The sequence below is a fragment of the Dendrobates tinctorius genome, unplaced genomic scaffold (assembly GCF_039654945.1).
Source record: "Dendrobates tinctorius isolate UK_male_01 unplaced genomic scaffold, ASM3965494v1 ptg000265l, whole genome shotgun sequence".
NCBI lineage: Eukaryota > Metazoa > Chordata > Amphibia > Anura > Dendrobatidae > Dendrobates > Dendrobates tinctorius.
In genome coordinates, this window is record NW_027361932.1 from 5,596,551 (window position 1) to 5,613,609 (window position 17,059).

Genomic DNA, 17,059 nt, shown 5'->3' on the forward strand with positions numbered 1-17,059 from the left:
TATTATCGCCGCCCCCTCATCTTGGCGCCTTTCATCCCTGACGAGATGCGCAATTCTAATCTCGGGGGCCCATGTCTTTTTACCTCAGCCTGCTCTGGACGCGAGCTGTGAGGCGAGCATTCTGCAGGATACCGGGTGACACCGCAGGGCCACCACTATTCCTCCCAGGGGACAGAGCACCGGACCGGGTAAGCTGCATCTGCCCTCAGATTAAAGCTTAAACCCTTCCCGGCACGTTCCCTGCAGCTGCAGCAGACTCTGCTGTTAACCCTTTCAGAAGCGCTATGTCTCAATCTAAGGAGGCTAAATGGGCTGTTAAAAAGCACACTGCATTTTTTACCGTGTGTACCACTTGCAAGTCTGCCTTACCCAATACACAGACTAATCCGTTATGCACGGACTGCGACCTGGCCTGCGCCCTGACCTGCGCTCAATCGCCCCTCGCCGCCCCTGCTGACGGGCCTCCTGCGTTTAGTACCCCTGTGTTATGATTGAGTCACCGTAGGAGGCAAAAATAGAAATACTAGCTAAGTCCAGAAAACCAGAGAAGTTGGCAGCTATCGGATTGCAGACCACTGAACATATCAACACAACTGGCAGTAGCCGTGGGGGGCTCCTACGATGCCCTAGGCCCCTCGATCACAGCCGGAGGACTACATAGCCTAAAGACAGAAAGGGAAATCTAAACTGCCCCAGAGCAGACCCCAAAGCAAAAGGCAGCCCCCCACATATAATGACGGTGAAGCAAGAAGAAAGAACAAAACACAGACAGAAAGATAGACTGAGCAAAGATGGGGCCCAAGCTAGCTTAGATAGGAAAGGACAGGAAGGCTGCTGTCTGCAATCCGTGAAAAACCCTATGAAAATAAGAGCCAACAAACTGACAGTGAAAAAGGCCCTGAAGACGCTAGGCTTCAAAAAAGGCTATGTCAGTACTCAGGAATATTCTGAAGACAGAGCAACAGGCAAAAGGAGATTCAGCTCACCCCAGCAGGGAATGGCAGAATCCAGAAAAGCAAGGAAAACAAAACACTAATGCAAAAAGGCAAAGCAGAAATCTTAGCTTTAGATGAGCAGGAATCAGACTGGTTTCCTAGAAGTCCACAGAGAAATCACCCGCAGGCCAGAAGGGCGTCGGCAGCCTTATATCCAGTCATTAACTCCACTCAGCCAGTCATCATCATCAGCCCCAGGTGTTTGACAATCAGGCTCACTACCTTTCTTCACCAGAAGAGGGAGTTCCTCGGGCCTCAGTAGTGAAGGGGAAAATGAACTCACAACACCCTGAGTGGGCTGCGTCCCTGTCACGGTCGGTGGAGTCTCTGACCCAGGCTATATTCTCCCTCCGGGAGGACTCTTTAAGCCAGAAAGCGTCCTTACCCCCCGAGGAAGGCTCTGGCGTCGGCAGGCTCTGGCGTCGGCCGGGAACCGTCCACCAGCAGGGGCCGTACTCGTTCAAGGGATGGTCAGGTCTCTAGAAAGCGGACCCATGACGCGTCCCCTAGTCCCGTTCGCGCCTCAGCATCTGCGACTCCTGTCTCTCGCTCTCCCGCTCCTGGAGTTCTCAGCGAGCACGACTCTGAATTCGAATCTGACACGACAGCCCTTCAGAATCTCCCAACTGATCAAGAGTCGCTTCATTCTCTTGTAGAATCAGTCAACAGGATTCTGACGTTAGATGGGGATAATGTTCCCACTCCAGCACATCCTATCTCACTTAAGAAAACCAAGCGTGTGCACAGGTTATTTACCAGCCATCCGGACTTTAAGGAAATTGTCCAGAAACATAGTGATCGTCCGCATAAGCGGTTCATAGGGCAAAAGTCCACTCTGGCTAAATACCCTTTTGATCCAGACCTAATGAAGGATTGGTCACAGTCCCCTCCGGTGGACCCTCCTGTATCGCGTCTTGCTTCAAAAACGCTCCTATCCGTTTCTGAGGGTTCCTCAATCGGAAACCCCTCCGATCGTCAGATTGACTACCTTGCCCGTTCAGTTTTTGAAGCGCTTTTTCCATCTTTCGTGGCAATTTGGGTCACTAAGGCAATGGCCGATTGGGCAGAAGTCTTGATTACTTCCTTCCAGGGCACCAGTCTTCCTCCGGAGGCAACCACGGTCGCCAGACAGATAATTCACGGAGCGGACTTTGTAGTGGACTCCTCTTTTGATGCCGCCAATTGCGTTGCTCAAACTTCCGCTAATGCGATCTCCATTAGAAGAGCCCTATGGCTCCGCGACTGGCGGGCGGATGCCACATCTAAAAGATCGTTGACTTCTCTCCCCTTTCAAACGGGACGTATTTTTGGAGAGAAACTGGATCAGCTCATTTCTGATGCTACCGGGGGGAAAAAGTAAATTCCTTCCTCAACAAAAGGCTGTTCGGCCGTTTCGCAACCAACAGCCGACGCGCTTTCGATCCTTTCGCAACAATTCCGGTTGGTCCTCCTCTACGTTCTCTTCTGGATCAGGTCCGTCCCCGCGCGGAGACAGAGGCTCCCAGGTCTCATATAGACCTAACCGCTCTTGAAAGCCCAGGCCTAGGGCTTCTGGATCTAGGGGAGCCAGATCTCATAGATCTACCCAATGACTTGTTGCGGTATCCGGCGGTCACCGACAGAGTAGGCGGTCGCCTACTTTCCTTCAGCCACACCTGGCTCGCGGTCGTCCACGACAAGTGGGTCAGGGAGCTGGCATCCTCCGGATACAAGATAGAATTTTCTTCTCCCCCCTCCAACTCGCTTTTTCGTTCCTCTACCCCCAGGGGAAAGACAAGAGCCTTCCTTCGGGCTGTTCAGGCTCTTTTAAGGGACGGCGTCATCATTCCGGTTCCTCATCATGAAAGGTTCAGAGGATTTTATTCAAACCTTTTTGTGGTTCCAAAGAAGGACGGGACGATGCGTCCCATTCTGGATCTCAAACTGTTAAATCAGTTTGTCAGGGTACGGCGATTCCGAATGGAATCTCTCCTATCAGTTGTCGCTTCCATGGAAAAAGGAGAGTTCCTAGCATCCATCAACATCAAGGACTCTTACGTTCACATTACGATCTGCCGTCCCACCAGCAGTTCCTGCGTTTTGCAATTCACGAGGAACACTTTCAGTTTGTTGCCTTGCCCTTCGGACTCGCCACTGTCCCCAGGGTCTTTACCATGGCGGCTGTCATGGCAATTCTCAACTCACGGGGAGTAGTGGTGTTACCGTATCTGGACGACCTGCTCATCAAGGGTCCCTCCCTTCCAGCCTGCGAGGAATCAGTGGAGATAGCAATAAATACACTTTCGCCCCTGGGGTGGAAGATAAACTTCGAAAAGTCTTCCCCGAAACCGGCTCAGCAGATTTCCTTTTTAGGAATGATCTTGGACACTTCACGCGGGTTGGTCATTCTCCCTCCAGAAAAGACGCAAGCCTTACAACAGGCAGTGCGGACTCTTTCCTGACCAGCTTCTCACTCCATTCATTTCAGCATCAGAGTTCTCGGAAAGATGGTGGCTGCGATGGAACCAGTTCCATCTCTGTCCCTTACAATATGCATTGTTGTTGTTAGTTTGGGACAAGAACCCGTTCTCCCTGGACCGTCGGATCCTTCTGTCCCTGCGGGTCAGGCAAGCCCTCAGGTGGTGGACACTGAGGTCCTGTGTGAATCAAGGGAGGTCTTTTCTCCCAGTAAGATGGTAGTAACCACCGACGCAAGTCTTCTCGGCTGGGGTGCGGTCTTTCGTCACCACACGGCACAGGGTTGTTGGTCGACCCGTGAGTCACGTCTCCCCATCAACATTTTGGAGATACGAGCAATCAGATTTGCTCTACGGAGTTTCCACCATCTCCTCACAGGTCACTCCATCAGGATCCAATCCGTCAACGCCACGGCTGTAGCGTATATCAACCGCTAGGGAGGTACCCGGAGCAGGATGGTCATGCACTAAGTGAGTCACATCCTCCATTGGGCCGAGATCAACCATTCGCCCATCTCAGCAATTCACATCCTGGGCGTAGAAAATTGGGCGGCAGTTTTCCTCAGTCACCAAGGCATTGCCTCAGGAGAGTGGTCTCTTCATCCGGAAGTCTTTCAGCAGATTTGTCATCGTTGGGGGACTCCGGATGTGGACCTCATGGCCTCCAGACTAGACAACAAGGTGTCTCGGTTCATTGCCCGATCGCGCGATCCATGTGCCATCGGAGCGGACACCCTAGTTCCCCCTCTTCCCTTGCTTCCAAGGGTCATCAAGAATATCAGAGCGGAGGGTGTATCAGTGATCCTAGTCGCGCCAGATTGGCCGCGCCAAGCATGGTATGCAGAACTAATACAACTAGTCGCCGTGGCGACTTCCAGATCGCACTGATCTGCTTTCTCAGGGCCCGATTTACCACCAGACCTCCGGGGCCCTGTCTTTGATGGCGTGGCCGTTGAATCCTGGTTTTTAGCACAGGCTGGGTTCTCTCACGATGTGATTTCCACCATGATTAGTGCTAGGAAGCCTGTGTCCAGGCGTATCTATCACCGCACCTGGAAAATCTTTTAATGGTACAAGGATCATGGTCGATCCCCTCTGGTGTTCTCCATTCCGGCCATATTGGAGTTCCTTCAATCCGGATTAATATCAGGCCTCCCGCTTAGCTCGCTCAAGGGCCAAATTTCGGCCTTGTCAGTGCTTTTCCAACACATAATTGCCACCAAACCTCAGGTCAAGACGTTCATTCAAGGGGTTTCCCATGTGACGCCTCCTTATAGAAGGCCATTGGAATCATGGGACCTTAACCTAGTTCTCGGGGCCTTACAGGAGGCTCCTTTCGACCCGCTGCAGGACATGTTATTGACCGTCCTCTCTTGGAAAGTGGTTTTTCTAGTGGCAATTACGTCGATCAGATGAGTTTCGGAATTGGCAGCACTGTCCTCCCGTTCTCCATTCCTAAATTTTCATCAGGACAAGGTAGTTCTCAGGACGTCCCTGTCCTTCCTGCCCAAGGTGTCTCCTTTCCATCTCAATGAGGAAATTGTTTTGCCTTCCTTTTGTCTGGCACCAGTCCATCGCATTGAAAAGGCCCTCCACACCCAGGATGTGGTTAGGGCGCTGAGACGGTACATCTCGCGGACTGCTCCCTTCCGCAAGTCAGATGCCCTGTTCATACTTCCAGAGGGGCATAGGAAGGGTCTAGCTGCTTCAAAAGCAACGCTAGCCAGGTGGATTTGCTCAGCGATTCAGGAATCCTACCGTGTCAGGAACGGGCCTGTCCCTGCGGGGATTAAGGCGCACTCTACCCGGTCAGTGGGCGCCTCTTGGGCCATTTGGCAACAGGCCTCGGCAGAACAGGTCTGCAAGGCTGCGACTTGGTCTAGTCTGCATACTTTTACAAAACATTACCAAATTCATTCTCAGGCCTCTGCGGATGCTGCTCTCGGCAGACGCATCCTGCAATCGGCAGTACCTCAGTTTTGACTCGATGGTACATGGGGTATTAGCAGATGTATGCTCCCCACCCAGGGACTGCTTTAGGAAGTCCCACTGTCTCTGTGTCCCCCAATGAGGCGAAGGAGAAATAGGGATTTTTGTGTACTCACCGTAAAATCCTTTTCTCTGAGCCATTCATTGTGGGACACAGCACCCGCCCTGTTTAGCCTACTGGCTCATTTGTAGCATTCTTAGATTTTGACATAGTTATGGTTATTGTTGACTGTTTAAACTCCTACTGCTTTCTTCACTGAACTGGAGATATCTCATCCAGCGAGAGGGTGTATACTGCAGGGGTGGAGCTAACTTTTTTTCTGGTTTACTTAGTGTCCTCCTAGTGGCAAGCAGCATAACACCCACTGTCTGTGTCCCCCAATGAATGGCTCGGAGAAAAGGATTTTACGGTGAGTACACAAAAATCCCTATTTTAAGCAACAGATTTTAGAATAATAATAATTGCCACAATTGGATTTGTTTAAAAAAAAAAAAATGTTCCTGTCCTGAGATAATCTTGTAAATGTGTGGCGGTGTAATGACTGTGTCTAACCATGCAGTAACATGGTCTGATCATACCACAGCTCCTGGGCAGAGGATAAAGCAAAAGAGAGAATACAGACATTACAGCTTGGGATCACAGCTGATTCTTTTTTTTAGGTAAAATATTGTCTAAAAACAGACAGTGAAATATTTTACTCACAAAAAGAATCAGCTGTGATCCCATGCTGTAATGTCTGTTTACTCTTTTGCTTCCTCCCCTGCCCAGGTGATGGGGTATGGTCAGACCATGTTCCTGTACAGCGAGACACGACCATTACGCAGGACATAGGAGAGGCACATTTCTAAGATTATCTCAGCACAGGAAAAACATTTTTAACACATCCAATTGTTTAAATTATTATTATTCCAAGATCTATTGATTAAAATGTACTTTTGATTTTGACACAACCCCTTATAGTATTTTTTTTTAATGCTACTAAAATTGTATCTTCAGTCACACTGATGTGTAGAATCATGTTGTCAAGTCATTTTACTGCACAATTGACACTGGGAAAATAAAACTTGAATTTTTTTTATTTTTTTCACTATTTCATTACACTTGGAATTTTTGGCTATTTTCCTATACTCTATATAGGTAGTTCCAATCTTTCTGACCACGAGAGCCATATTCTGCTTTGAGAAATGGTCGTGAACCACATTCAGCACCCCTACCCCCACATTAGTGACACCTACTACTTGGCATAAATCAAAGATTCCCCTGTCCCATAAAAGTTCTGTTTGACCTTATGCCCCTCTTTTATAGGCAGAATACTTAAATCCAGCAGTGCTAACTTTACCCCCATAAAGTATAGTTACATCAACTATCTTGCCATATTTTCCCCCATGTATATGAGTATCGAGATCTACTCCTCTGTGCAGGGCTTCTCAGGAATGTCATCATCTGTACACCTACAGCTCATACTTAATACTCTAAAGGCCCCTTTACATTTAGCGATGCACCAGCGATCCCGACCACGATACGACCCGGTCAGGATCGCTGGTGCATCGCTAAATGGTCGCTAGTGAGCTGCCAAACAGGCAGATCTCACCAGCGATGTAGCGATGCTCGGCGGTCGTACTTGCCCTTCAGACGAAGCGATGACCGCCGTCTTCCACCCGCATCCATAGCTCGCTCGTCGGCGCCAGCAGGAAGCCGACGACGAGAAATGGACGTGGACGATCTCGCGCGATCAGCGATAGCCAGCGGGGGAGCCGGTTGGAGGTAAGGATCACATGGAGCGATATCGTTAGCGATATCGCTGCTGCGTCACAAAATCGGTGACGTGCTAGCGATATCGCTATGTGTAAAGCCCCCTTAAGCTGACAGCAGCAAAGCACACAACATGAGTCTGCGAGTCACACATGGCTCTTGACCCACAGCTGGAGACCCCTGCTCTGTATGGTAAAAATAAATAGTGTCATTCGGAACAACAACTTGTCCCGAAAAAAAACAAGACCTAATTTCTCTCCTCTAGGTTGATGGAAAAATAAAAAAAAAAGTTATAACTACATGAAAAAGGGGGAAAAAAAAGTGAAACCGCAAAAAGAAAATTGATTGCCTTGTGAAGGGATTAAAGTAGATAATTCAACAACTGTAAAATGTAACATTTCTATGAGATGGTCAACCGAACAAGCGTTCATGGGAATTATAGGTTTGCATCCCCACATGTTAAGCGTTGTGTTATCGTAAATGTTCAAAACCTGTATTTGGATGAATGATTGATTATAGTAACGATCACTTGTCACCATACAAGCTGAACATTCAGATGATTGCAGCATTGACAAAGTGCATCCAAATAATCTATTTATGTTTTCTTGTAGTCCAGCCAATCAACTCCTAAAAATCGTCCATCAAGCACTTTGGATCCTGAACTTATGTTTAATCCGGATAATCTTCCTCGGGCTAACGCTGTGGCAATGACTAAGGAGTATTCCTTCTTACGCACAAGTGTCCCACGAGGACCCAAACTGGGCAGTCTTGGCCTTCCTTCGTCTTCCAAAGAGAAGAGGCCATCTAAATCCTCAAAGTCTCTAAGTAAGATCCGTTCACTAGCAGATTACCGCAAAGAATCTTTAGAAACAAACAGTGCCAGTGTAGGGTATTCAGATACTTCTCCTGGATCTCTACAGCCCAACAGAGGGAGTAATACATCTATAGTGTCTGAAATCAATGTTGAAGGAGGACAACGACCTGAGAGTGTCGGTTATTTTGCTGACAACAGTTCTGAGTTTGATGGAAGTGATTTGAACATAAGGCAAGATGGAAATGAAAGTGATAGCTCTACTTATAGCAGTGTATCTGCTGGACAAGGTGTTTACCTGAGTGCTGTGTCTCTGAGAGAATACATTGTTAACGGTCAGAGCATACCTGCAGAAGATGTCGGACAGTTCCCATCACTCAGAGATGTTCTGCAAGCAGCTGCTGCAGAACAACATGCTCAGGACACAGAAGGGAATGGGGAACCTAGAAGCCGGAGAGACAGTATATCGAGCAGGTAAGAAGTGTTTGACTACCCAATCATGCAAAAGGTTTTGACAACCAATAATGACTACCAACTATCTAACAACACTTTTCTCTCTCTGCTATTCAAAATCTAATATCAGAACCTTTATGTAGAAGAAGAGAAAGTGGTTGTCAAGTGACGACGAGTATATGACAGAGCGGAATCCTAACTGTGTGCATGTTTCACCATGTCAGACCTGCTTGCTAATTTTGAACTTGGGCCAGTTTGTCCCTTTAGAGCAGTGTTTAGTTAATTTTTGTTTTATTGTTAGTATTAATATTGCTATTATGAACCTGTATCTGTTACATAACCTGTCGGTGGATTTACACTTCTCAAACCACAGGCAACATGAATCGCGGAGCCTGGTGGCACGATTGCAGCCAGGTATATTTTTTCTGAACCCTCCAGCATTTCTGATAAGCTGGCTAGAGACCATAGCAAAACACAATATTAGTCCGGTGACATCCCTGGACAGCTTTATAGAGGGAATGCGGTGTTTATATAGGGACCTGACAATCAACTAGAGTGGAGTGGTGCATTCAGAGGCCACATGGAGATTGCATCGGACTAGTCTCACATATCCCTATAGTTTACAGTTGATTATGAGAAAAACATGCCTGCAGCCAGGCTCTGATTCATGCGGCCTGTGGTCTGGACAGCATGAATGGACTGACAGATTCATTTTAACAACGATTTGTTGTCTGTTGGTATTTTACGTGCAGTATTTCTATGGAGAGCTCCATTGCTGGCACCCATGATGAACTACTTCAGGTTCTCAAGGAAAAGATGAGACTGGAAGGACAGCTGGAGACTCTATCAGCAGATGCCAGCCAGGTGAAAATTGTTTTTTCATTTAATTCTCTTTAAACACAGTTGTCACTACAAATGCAAATTCCGTAAAAATTAAAGCCGATCTGTCAGCTCTCCGCGTAGAAGTATATCTGTGCCTCTGAGGTGGGAAGGTTATGCTGCCCTTACATAGCATATTCACATGCTTCATTTTTCTACTAGTATAAATTGGTCTATAATATGTGTGAAATTTAAACTAAAAGCTATATATATGTGACCATTTTATGCTCTTCTGTAAAAAAGATTATTTGCTATGAAAACTGTTGGCGAAAAATAGCGCAATAGGGTCTTATCCGAGATTAAGTAGTTATTGCAAAGTAATAGCACCCACCAGATGTAGCTTAAGACAAGCGTTGAAGAGATTTCCTGCCGCAGATCCACGGATCCACAAGGGACCGGCCGTTGAGAATTCAGTATGGGAGAACGTGGTCAAATTCTGCGCTGCTGAATCACTGTAGTCCAAGGTATTATTAAAAGTGGTCTTTATTCAATGCATTTCAGAGTTTCAAAGATCTCATCAGGTATGTCTTATGTGGTATTTCATGATGGAGTTCTTTGAAACTCTGAAACGCGTTGAATAAAGACCACTTTTAATAATACCTTGGACTACAGTGATTCAGCATCGCAGAATTTGACCACGTTCTCCCATATTGTATCGTAAAAAAGATAATGGAATGAGTGGTTTATACAAATCTGTAATTAAATAATGGAAATCCGTTTTCCATCTGTGACAAATGAGATGAAATGGAATAACATTACTAATTCAACTGTATGATTTGTGTATGTTTTATACAGGCACTTAAGGAAAAGACTGAACTTCAGGCCCAGCTAGCAGCTGTAAGCACCAGACTTCAAGCAGAAATTGAGCACAGCCTGGCCAGTCAGCAGAAGCAGGAGAATCTAAGTTCAGAAGTTGTGACCCTGAAGAAGTCATGCACTGATCTAGAGAGGGCAATGGCCGATCTTCATAACAGCTTAGAAGCTAAAAGCAGCAGCTTGGTTTCATTAGGCAATGATTTGCAGGTTGCAGAAGAACAATATCAACGTCTGATGAGCAAAGTTGAAGAGTTACAAAGAACAATCATCCAGAAAGACAACACTGGTGAGATTAAAATATGGTACTTATATATAATTTGCATAAAGAACACTGTTAAAATAATAATTTTGTTTTCCTATATTATGGTGAGGCCTGACCAATTGGTTCTAAAAGCCAACTACCCACAGTAATTAACAAAGAAATAATTTTGATCAACCTTAACCCCTTCCCGCCACAGACTATTTCTCCTATGCCTTATTGGGGGACACAGAGACAGTGGGTGTTAAGCTGCTGGCCACTAGGAGGACACTAAGTAAACCAGAAAGAAAGTAAGCTCCTCCCCTGCAGTATACACCCTCTCGCTGGCTGAGATTTCTTCAGTTCTTACTTAGTGTCTATAGGAGGCACTTGGGTCTGGCTTCAGACCCCACCGTTTTTATTTTATTTTTGAATTTTCTGTAAATTTTTATTTTTTATTTAACGGAGTGAAGGGGGCGACGGTTCCTTTCTACGGCCGCTCTCCCCCGAACCAACAACAGGCAAACACGTGGAGTAACCCTTCGCGTACATTTTCCTGCTACGAATGGGGCTGTATTCCTCTGACAATGGTTCCACGGATATGAGGGCAAGCGCAACAGGAGTGCATGGAGAAAGACCTGAACAGCGCCCACAGGCTGGATCGATTGAGCAATACCCCCTTGTAAAACCTCCTCCAGCTCTGCTACATCGCCTGTAGGATGAGAAAGACCCCGGACAGCGACGACCTGACTGAGCACAGGAGTGGAGGTATGGGGTCGGGTCCTTGACCCCGGGAGAAGCGCTGACTTAGCGTCAGCGGCGGTACACTGGCGCCCGGTCGTGCCCCCCCCGCCCGGCGCTTACCGCGAGGAGAACAGAAATTTAGCCTCGGCTTTTTCTGCCTGCTAGGCCGCAATTTAAATGGCGCCGCCTTCGATAGCGCCGCCCCCTCCCCGCCTCCGGCACCTACTGTGGGTAGGCCAAAAATTTAGTCCCCGGCATTTCCGGCCTGCTAGGCCGCAATTTGAATAGCGCTGCTGGCCCTAACGTCACCGCCCTCTCTTCTTGGCGCCTCTCATACTCAACGAGACGCGCAATTCTAATCTCGGGGGTCATGTCTGTTACCTCTGCTGCAGTTAACCCTTTCAGGAGCAGCCGAATACCAGGTGACGTCACAGTGCCACCGTTTTTTCCTCCCGGGGGACATAACACAGGACCGTGGGTAAGCTGCATCTGCCCTCAGATTAAAGCTTAACCCCTTCCTGGCACATTCCTTGCAGCTGCAGTCAGATTCTGCCGTTAACCCTTTCTGGAGCGCTATGCCTCACTTTAAGTAGGCTAAACGGGCTGCTAAGAAGCACACTGCATTTTTTTTCTACCGTGTGTACCACTTGCAAGTTGGCCTTACCCAGTGCACAAACTAATCCGTTATGCACGGACCGCGACCTGGCCTGCGCCCGACCTGGGTCCCGACCTGCGCTCCAACGCCCCTCGCAGCCGCTGCTGACGGGCCTCCTGCGCCTGGTACCCCTGAGTGGGCTGCGCCCCTGTCACGGTCTGTGGAGTCTCTGACCCAGGCTATATTCTCCTTCCGGGGGGACTGTCTCTGGAAAAGCGGACCCATGGCGCGTCCCCCAGTCGCCTTTTCGCCTCAGCATCAGCGACTCCTGTCTCTCGCTCGCCCTCTCCTGAGGTTCACAGCAAGCATGACTCTGAATTCGTATCTGTTGCGTCAGCCCCTCAGAATCCCCCATCTCATCAACCCCCCCATCTCATCAAGAGTCGCTTGATTCTCTTATAGAATCAGTCAACAGGTTTCTGAAGTTAGATGAGGAAAATATTCCCGCTCCAGCACTCCCTATCTCATTTAAGGAACAAGCGTGTGCGCTGGCTGGTTATTTACTAGCCGTCCAGTAAGATAGGGATCGGCCACATAAGTGGTTCACTGGGCAAAAGTTTAATCTAGCTAAATACCCTTTTGATCCAGACCTAATGAACGGTCGATTATAGGTCCCTCCGGTGGACCCTCCTGTACCGCGTTTTTCTTCTACAACTCTCCTATCTGTTTCTGAGGGTTCCTCAGTCAGAAACCCCTCCGATCGTCAAATTGGGCTACCCTGCCCTTTCAATTTTTTGGAAGCTTCAGGAGTGGCGTTTTTTTCCATCCTTCGCGACAGTTTAGGTCACTAAGGCATGGCCGCTTGGACAGAAGTCCTGATTACTTCCTTCCTGGGCACCAATCTTCCTCCGGAGACAACCACTGTCGCCCGCCAGATGCTTCACGCAGCGGACTTTGTAGTAGACGCTTCTTTTGATGCCGCCAATTGCGCTGCTCATGCGATCTCCATTAGAAGAGCCCCAGGGCTCTGCGGCTGGTGGGCGCATGCCACATCTAAAAGATTGTTGACTTCTCCCCCCTTCTTTAAGCGGGTCGTCTTTTTGGAGAGAACTTCAATTTATATAGACTTGGCACACACCAAAAAGATTCTGATGCAGAAAGGTGGTTTTAATGAATTGCAGTACATACATACAGACGTTTCGGTCTAGGACCTTCATCAATGTACGATAAGTTGTACTGTGAGCTCTTACTGACTGGGCTTTAAGGGAGACACCAATACTGCAAGGAGGCACCTGCGGCCGTTCCACGTGGTTCTATATAACAAGTGGACGCAGTATCCGCCGCGAATCCAAGGGTGCCTGATAACATGCTGAGACATCGTTCACATTATAGCACAGAATAAATGATGGCACAGGGAATAGCAAACAATCGTGAAGAACAAGATCAAGAGAGAATTGAAGTTCACGGATTGGGATCCTACTTGTGCACCACCTCTGGTTACCAGGGTTGTGACAACGGTTTTGTAATGTCTTTTTGGAGAGAGACTGGACCAGCTCATTTCTGATACTACCGGAGGGGAAAAAGTAAATTCCTTCCTCAACAAAGGGCTGTTCGGCCGTTTCGCAACCAACAGCTGACACATTTTCGATCTTCTCGCAACAATTCCGGTTGGTCCTCCTCTACCTTCTCTTTCGGATCAGGTCAGGTCGGTCTCCGCGCGGAGACAGAGACTCCCAGATCTCATACAGACCTAACCGTTCTTGGAAACCCAGGCCTAGGGCTTCTGGATCTAGGGGAGCCAGATCTCCTAGATCTACCCAAGGACGACAAGTGTGTCAGGGAGCTGGTGTCCTCCGGATACAAGATAGAATTTTCTTCTCCCCCCTCCAACTCGTTTTTTTTTTTCCACTCTCCCCCAAAGAAAAAGACAAGAGCCTTCCTTCGGGCTGTTCAGGCTCTGTTAAGGGTCGGAGTCATCATTCGGTCCCTCATCACGAAAGGTTCAGAGGATTATATTCAACCCTTTTTGTGTTTCCAAAAAAGGACGGGACGATGTCACCCATTCTGGATCTCAAACTGTTAAATCAGTTTGTCAGGGTACAGCGATTCCGAATGGAATTTCTCCGATCAGTTGTCGCTTCCATGGAAAAAGGAAAGTTCCTAGCATCCATCGACATCAAGGACGCTTACCGTAACATTCCGATCTGCCTGTCCCTCCAGCAGTTTCTGCGTTTTGCAATTCATAAGGAACACTTCCAGTTCTTGTCTTGCCCTTCGGACTCGCCACCGCCCCCAGGGTCTTTACCAAGGTCATGGCGGCTGTCATGGCCATTCTCCACTCTCGGGGAGTGGTGATGTTACCGTATCCGGACAACCTGCTCATCAAGGGTCCGTCCCTTCCATCCTGCGAGGAATCCATGGATAACAGTCCATACACTTTCTCGCCTGGAGTGGAAGATAAACTTTGAAAAGTCTCTCCCAAAACCGGCTCAGCAGATTTCCCCTTTAGGGATGATCTTGGACACTTCCCGTGGGTTGGTCATTCTCCCTCCAGGAGAGACCCAAGCCTTACAACAGGCAGCGCGACTGTTTTCTCACTCTATTCGTTTCGGCATGAGAGTTCTAGGAAAGTTGGTGTCAGCGATGGAAGCAGTTCCATTTGCACAGTTCTACCTCTGTCCCTTACAACACATATTGCTGTTAGCTTAGGACAAGTACCCGTTCTCCCTGGACTGTTGGATCCCTCTGTCCCTGCGGGTCAGGCAATCCCTCAGGTGGTGGACACTGAGGTCCTCCCTGAATCAAGGGAGGTCTTTTCTCACAGTAAGATGGTTGGTAGTAACCACCGACGCAAGTCTCCTCGGCTGGGGAGCCGTCTTTCGTCGCCACACGGAACATCGTCATTGGTCAACCCGAGAGTCGGCCTCCCCATCAACATTTTGGAGATGCAAGCGATCAGATTAGCTCTACGGAGTTTCCACCGTCTCCTCGCAGGTCTCATCAAGTTCCAATCCGACAACACCACGTCTGTAGCGTATATCAACCGCCAGGGAGGTACCCGGAGTAGAATGGCCGTGCACAAAGTGAGTCACATCCTCCATTGGGCCGAGCGTAGAAAATTGGCCGGCAGATTTTCTCAGTCGCCAAGGCATTGCCTCGGGGAGGTGGTTTCTTCGTCCGGAAGTCTTTTTACAGATTTGTCATCGATGGGGGACTCCGGATGTGGATCTCATGGCCTCAAGACTAAACAACAAGGTTCCTTGATTCATTTCCCCATCGCGTGATCCATGCGCCATCGGAGTGGATGCCCTAGTTCTGCCATGGCACCGTTCCGGCTCCCGTACATCTTCCCTCCTCTTCCCTTGCTTCCGAGGGTCATTTAGAAGATCAGAGCAGAGGGAGTACCAGTGATCCTTGTCGCGCCAGATTGGCCGCTCCGAGCATGGTATGCAGAACTAATACAACTATTTGCCGACATCCCCTGGCAACTTCCAGATTGCATGGATCTACACTCGCAGGGCCCAATTTACCACCAGAACTCCGGGGCCCTGTCTTTGACGGCGTGGCCGTTGAATCCTGGATTTTAGCACAGGCTGGGTTCTCTCACAACGTGATTTCCACCTTGATTAGTGCTAGGAAGCCTGTGTCCATGTGCATCTATCACCGCACCTGGACAAACTTCTTTTCGTGGTGCAAGGATCATGGTCAATCACCACTGGTGTTTTTTCCATTCCGGCCATATTGGAATTCCTTCCATCTGGTTTAAAATCAAGCCTCGTGCTTAGCTCGCTCAAGGGCCAAATTTCGCCCTTGTCAGTGCTTTACCGACGCAAAATTGCCACCAAACTTCAGGTCAAGACGTTCATTTAGAGAGTTTTCCATCTGGCGCCTCCTTATAGAAGGCCACTGGAATCTTGGGACCTTAACCTGGTTCTCGGGGGCCTTATAGGAGGCTCCTTTTCGAACCGCCGCAGGACGTGTCACTGTCCGTCCTCTCTTGGATGGTGGTTTTTCAAGTGGCAATTACGTCAATCAGAAAAGTTTTGGAATTTGCAGCTCTGTCCTGCCGTTCTCTATTCCTGAATTTTTAATCAGGAAAAGGTAGTTCTCAGGACGTCCCCGTCCTTCCTCCCCTATTTCGTCTCCTCTTTCCATCTCAACGAGGAAATTGTTTTGCCTTTCCTTTTGTCCGGCGCCAGTCCATCGCATTGAGAAAGCCCTCAACTCCCTGGATGTGGTTAGGGCGCTGAGATGGTACATCTCGCGGACGGCTCCCTTCCACAAGTCAGATGCCCTGTTCATGCTTCCAGAGGGGCATAGGGAGGGTCTAGCTGTGTCAAAGCAATGCTAGTCAGGTGGATTACCCTGGCGATTCAGTAGTTCTACTGTATCAGGAACGCGCTAGTCCCTCTGGGGATTAAGGCGCACTCTACCTGGTCAGTGGGCGCCTCTTCTGCCATTCGGCACCAGGCCTCGGCAGAACAGGTCTGCAAGACTGCGACTTTGTCCAGTCTGCATACTTTTTACAAAATATTACCAATTTCATTTTCAGGCCTGTCCACAAGGCTGCGACTTGATCCAGCCTGCATACCTTAACAAACATTGCCTAATTCATTCTCTGGCCTCTGCGGATGCAGCCTGCAATCGGCAGTACCTCACTGTTGACTCAGTGGTACATGGGGTATTAGCAGATGTATGCTTCCCACCCAGGGACTGCTTTAGGACGACCCACTGTCACTGTGTCCCCCAATGAGGCGTAGGAGAAATAGGGATTTTTGTGTATTCACCGTAAAATCCTTTTCTCCAAGCCAATCATTGGGGGACACAGCACCCACCCTGTTTAGCCTATTGGCTCACTGTAGCATTCTTAGGCTTTGACTTAGTTATGGTTATTATTGACTGTTTATGCTCCTACTGCTTTTTTCACCAAACTGGAGAAATCTCAGCCAGCGAGAGGGTTTATACTGCAGGGGAGGAGCTAACTTTTTTTTCTGGTTTACTTAGTGTCCTCCTAGTGGCCAGCAGCATAACACCCACTGTCTCTATGTCCCCCAATGATTGGCTTGGAGAAAAGGATTTTACGGTGAGTACACAAAAGTCCCTTTTTTTCATTTTGCATTTTTTTCCTCCCCCTTCATCCAAGACCCATATCTTTTCTGTTTTTGTCTGTCCAGATAGCTGTATAAGGGCTTGTTTTTTTGCTGGATGAGTTGTGATACCAAATGTTTTGTTCAATTTATTTTTTAAATATCTTTGTTTTTAATGGGGGAGGGGGGTGTTTTTGAATTGGTAATTTTTTTTTTTTTCATACTTTTATAAACTTGTTTTTT

The 17,059-nt window shown here is 48.2% G+C and overlaps 1 protein-coding gene across 3 annotated transcripts in view; it reads left to right on the forward strand.

Annotated features, from left to right (window-relative positions):
- GOLGA3 (golgin A3) overlaps positions 1–17,059 on the forward strand; it is a 132,149-nt gene that overhangs the window by 48,638 nt on the left and 66,452 nt on the right. For all 3 annotated transcript variants that reach the window (XM_073559030.1, XM_073559031.1, XM_073559032.1), the window contains 3 exons: positions 7,805–8,478; positions 9,210–9,321; positions 10,132–10,438. In XM_073559030.1, the coding sequence (XP_073415131.1) occupies positions 7,805–8,478; positions 9,210–9,321; positions 10,132–10,438 (1,093 nt within the window). The remainder of the gene's footprint in view (positions 1–7,804; positions 8,479–9,209; positions 9,322–10,131; positions 10,439–17,059) is intronic.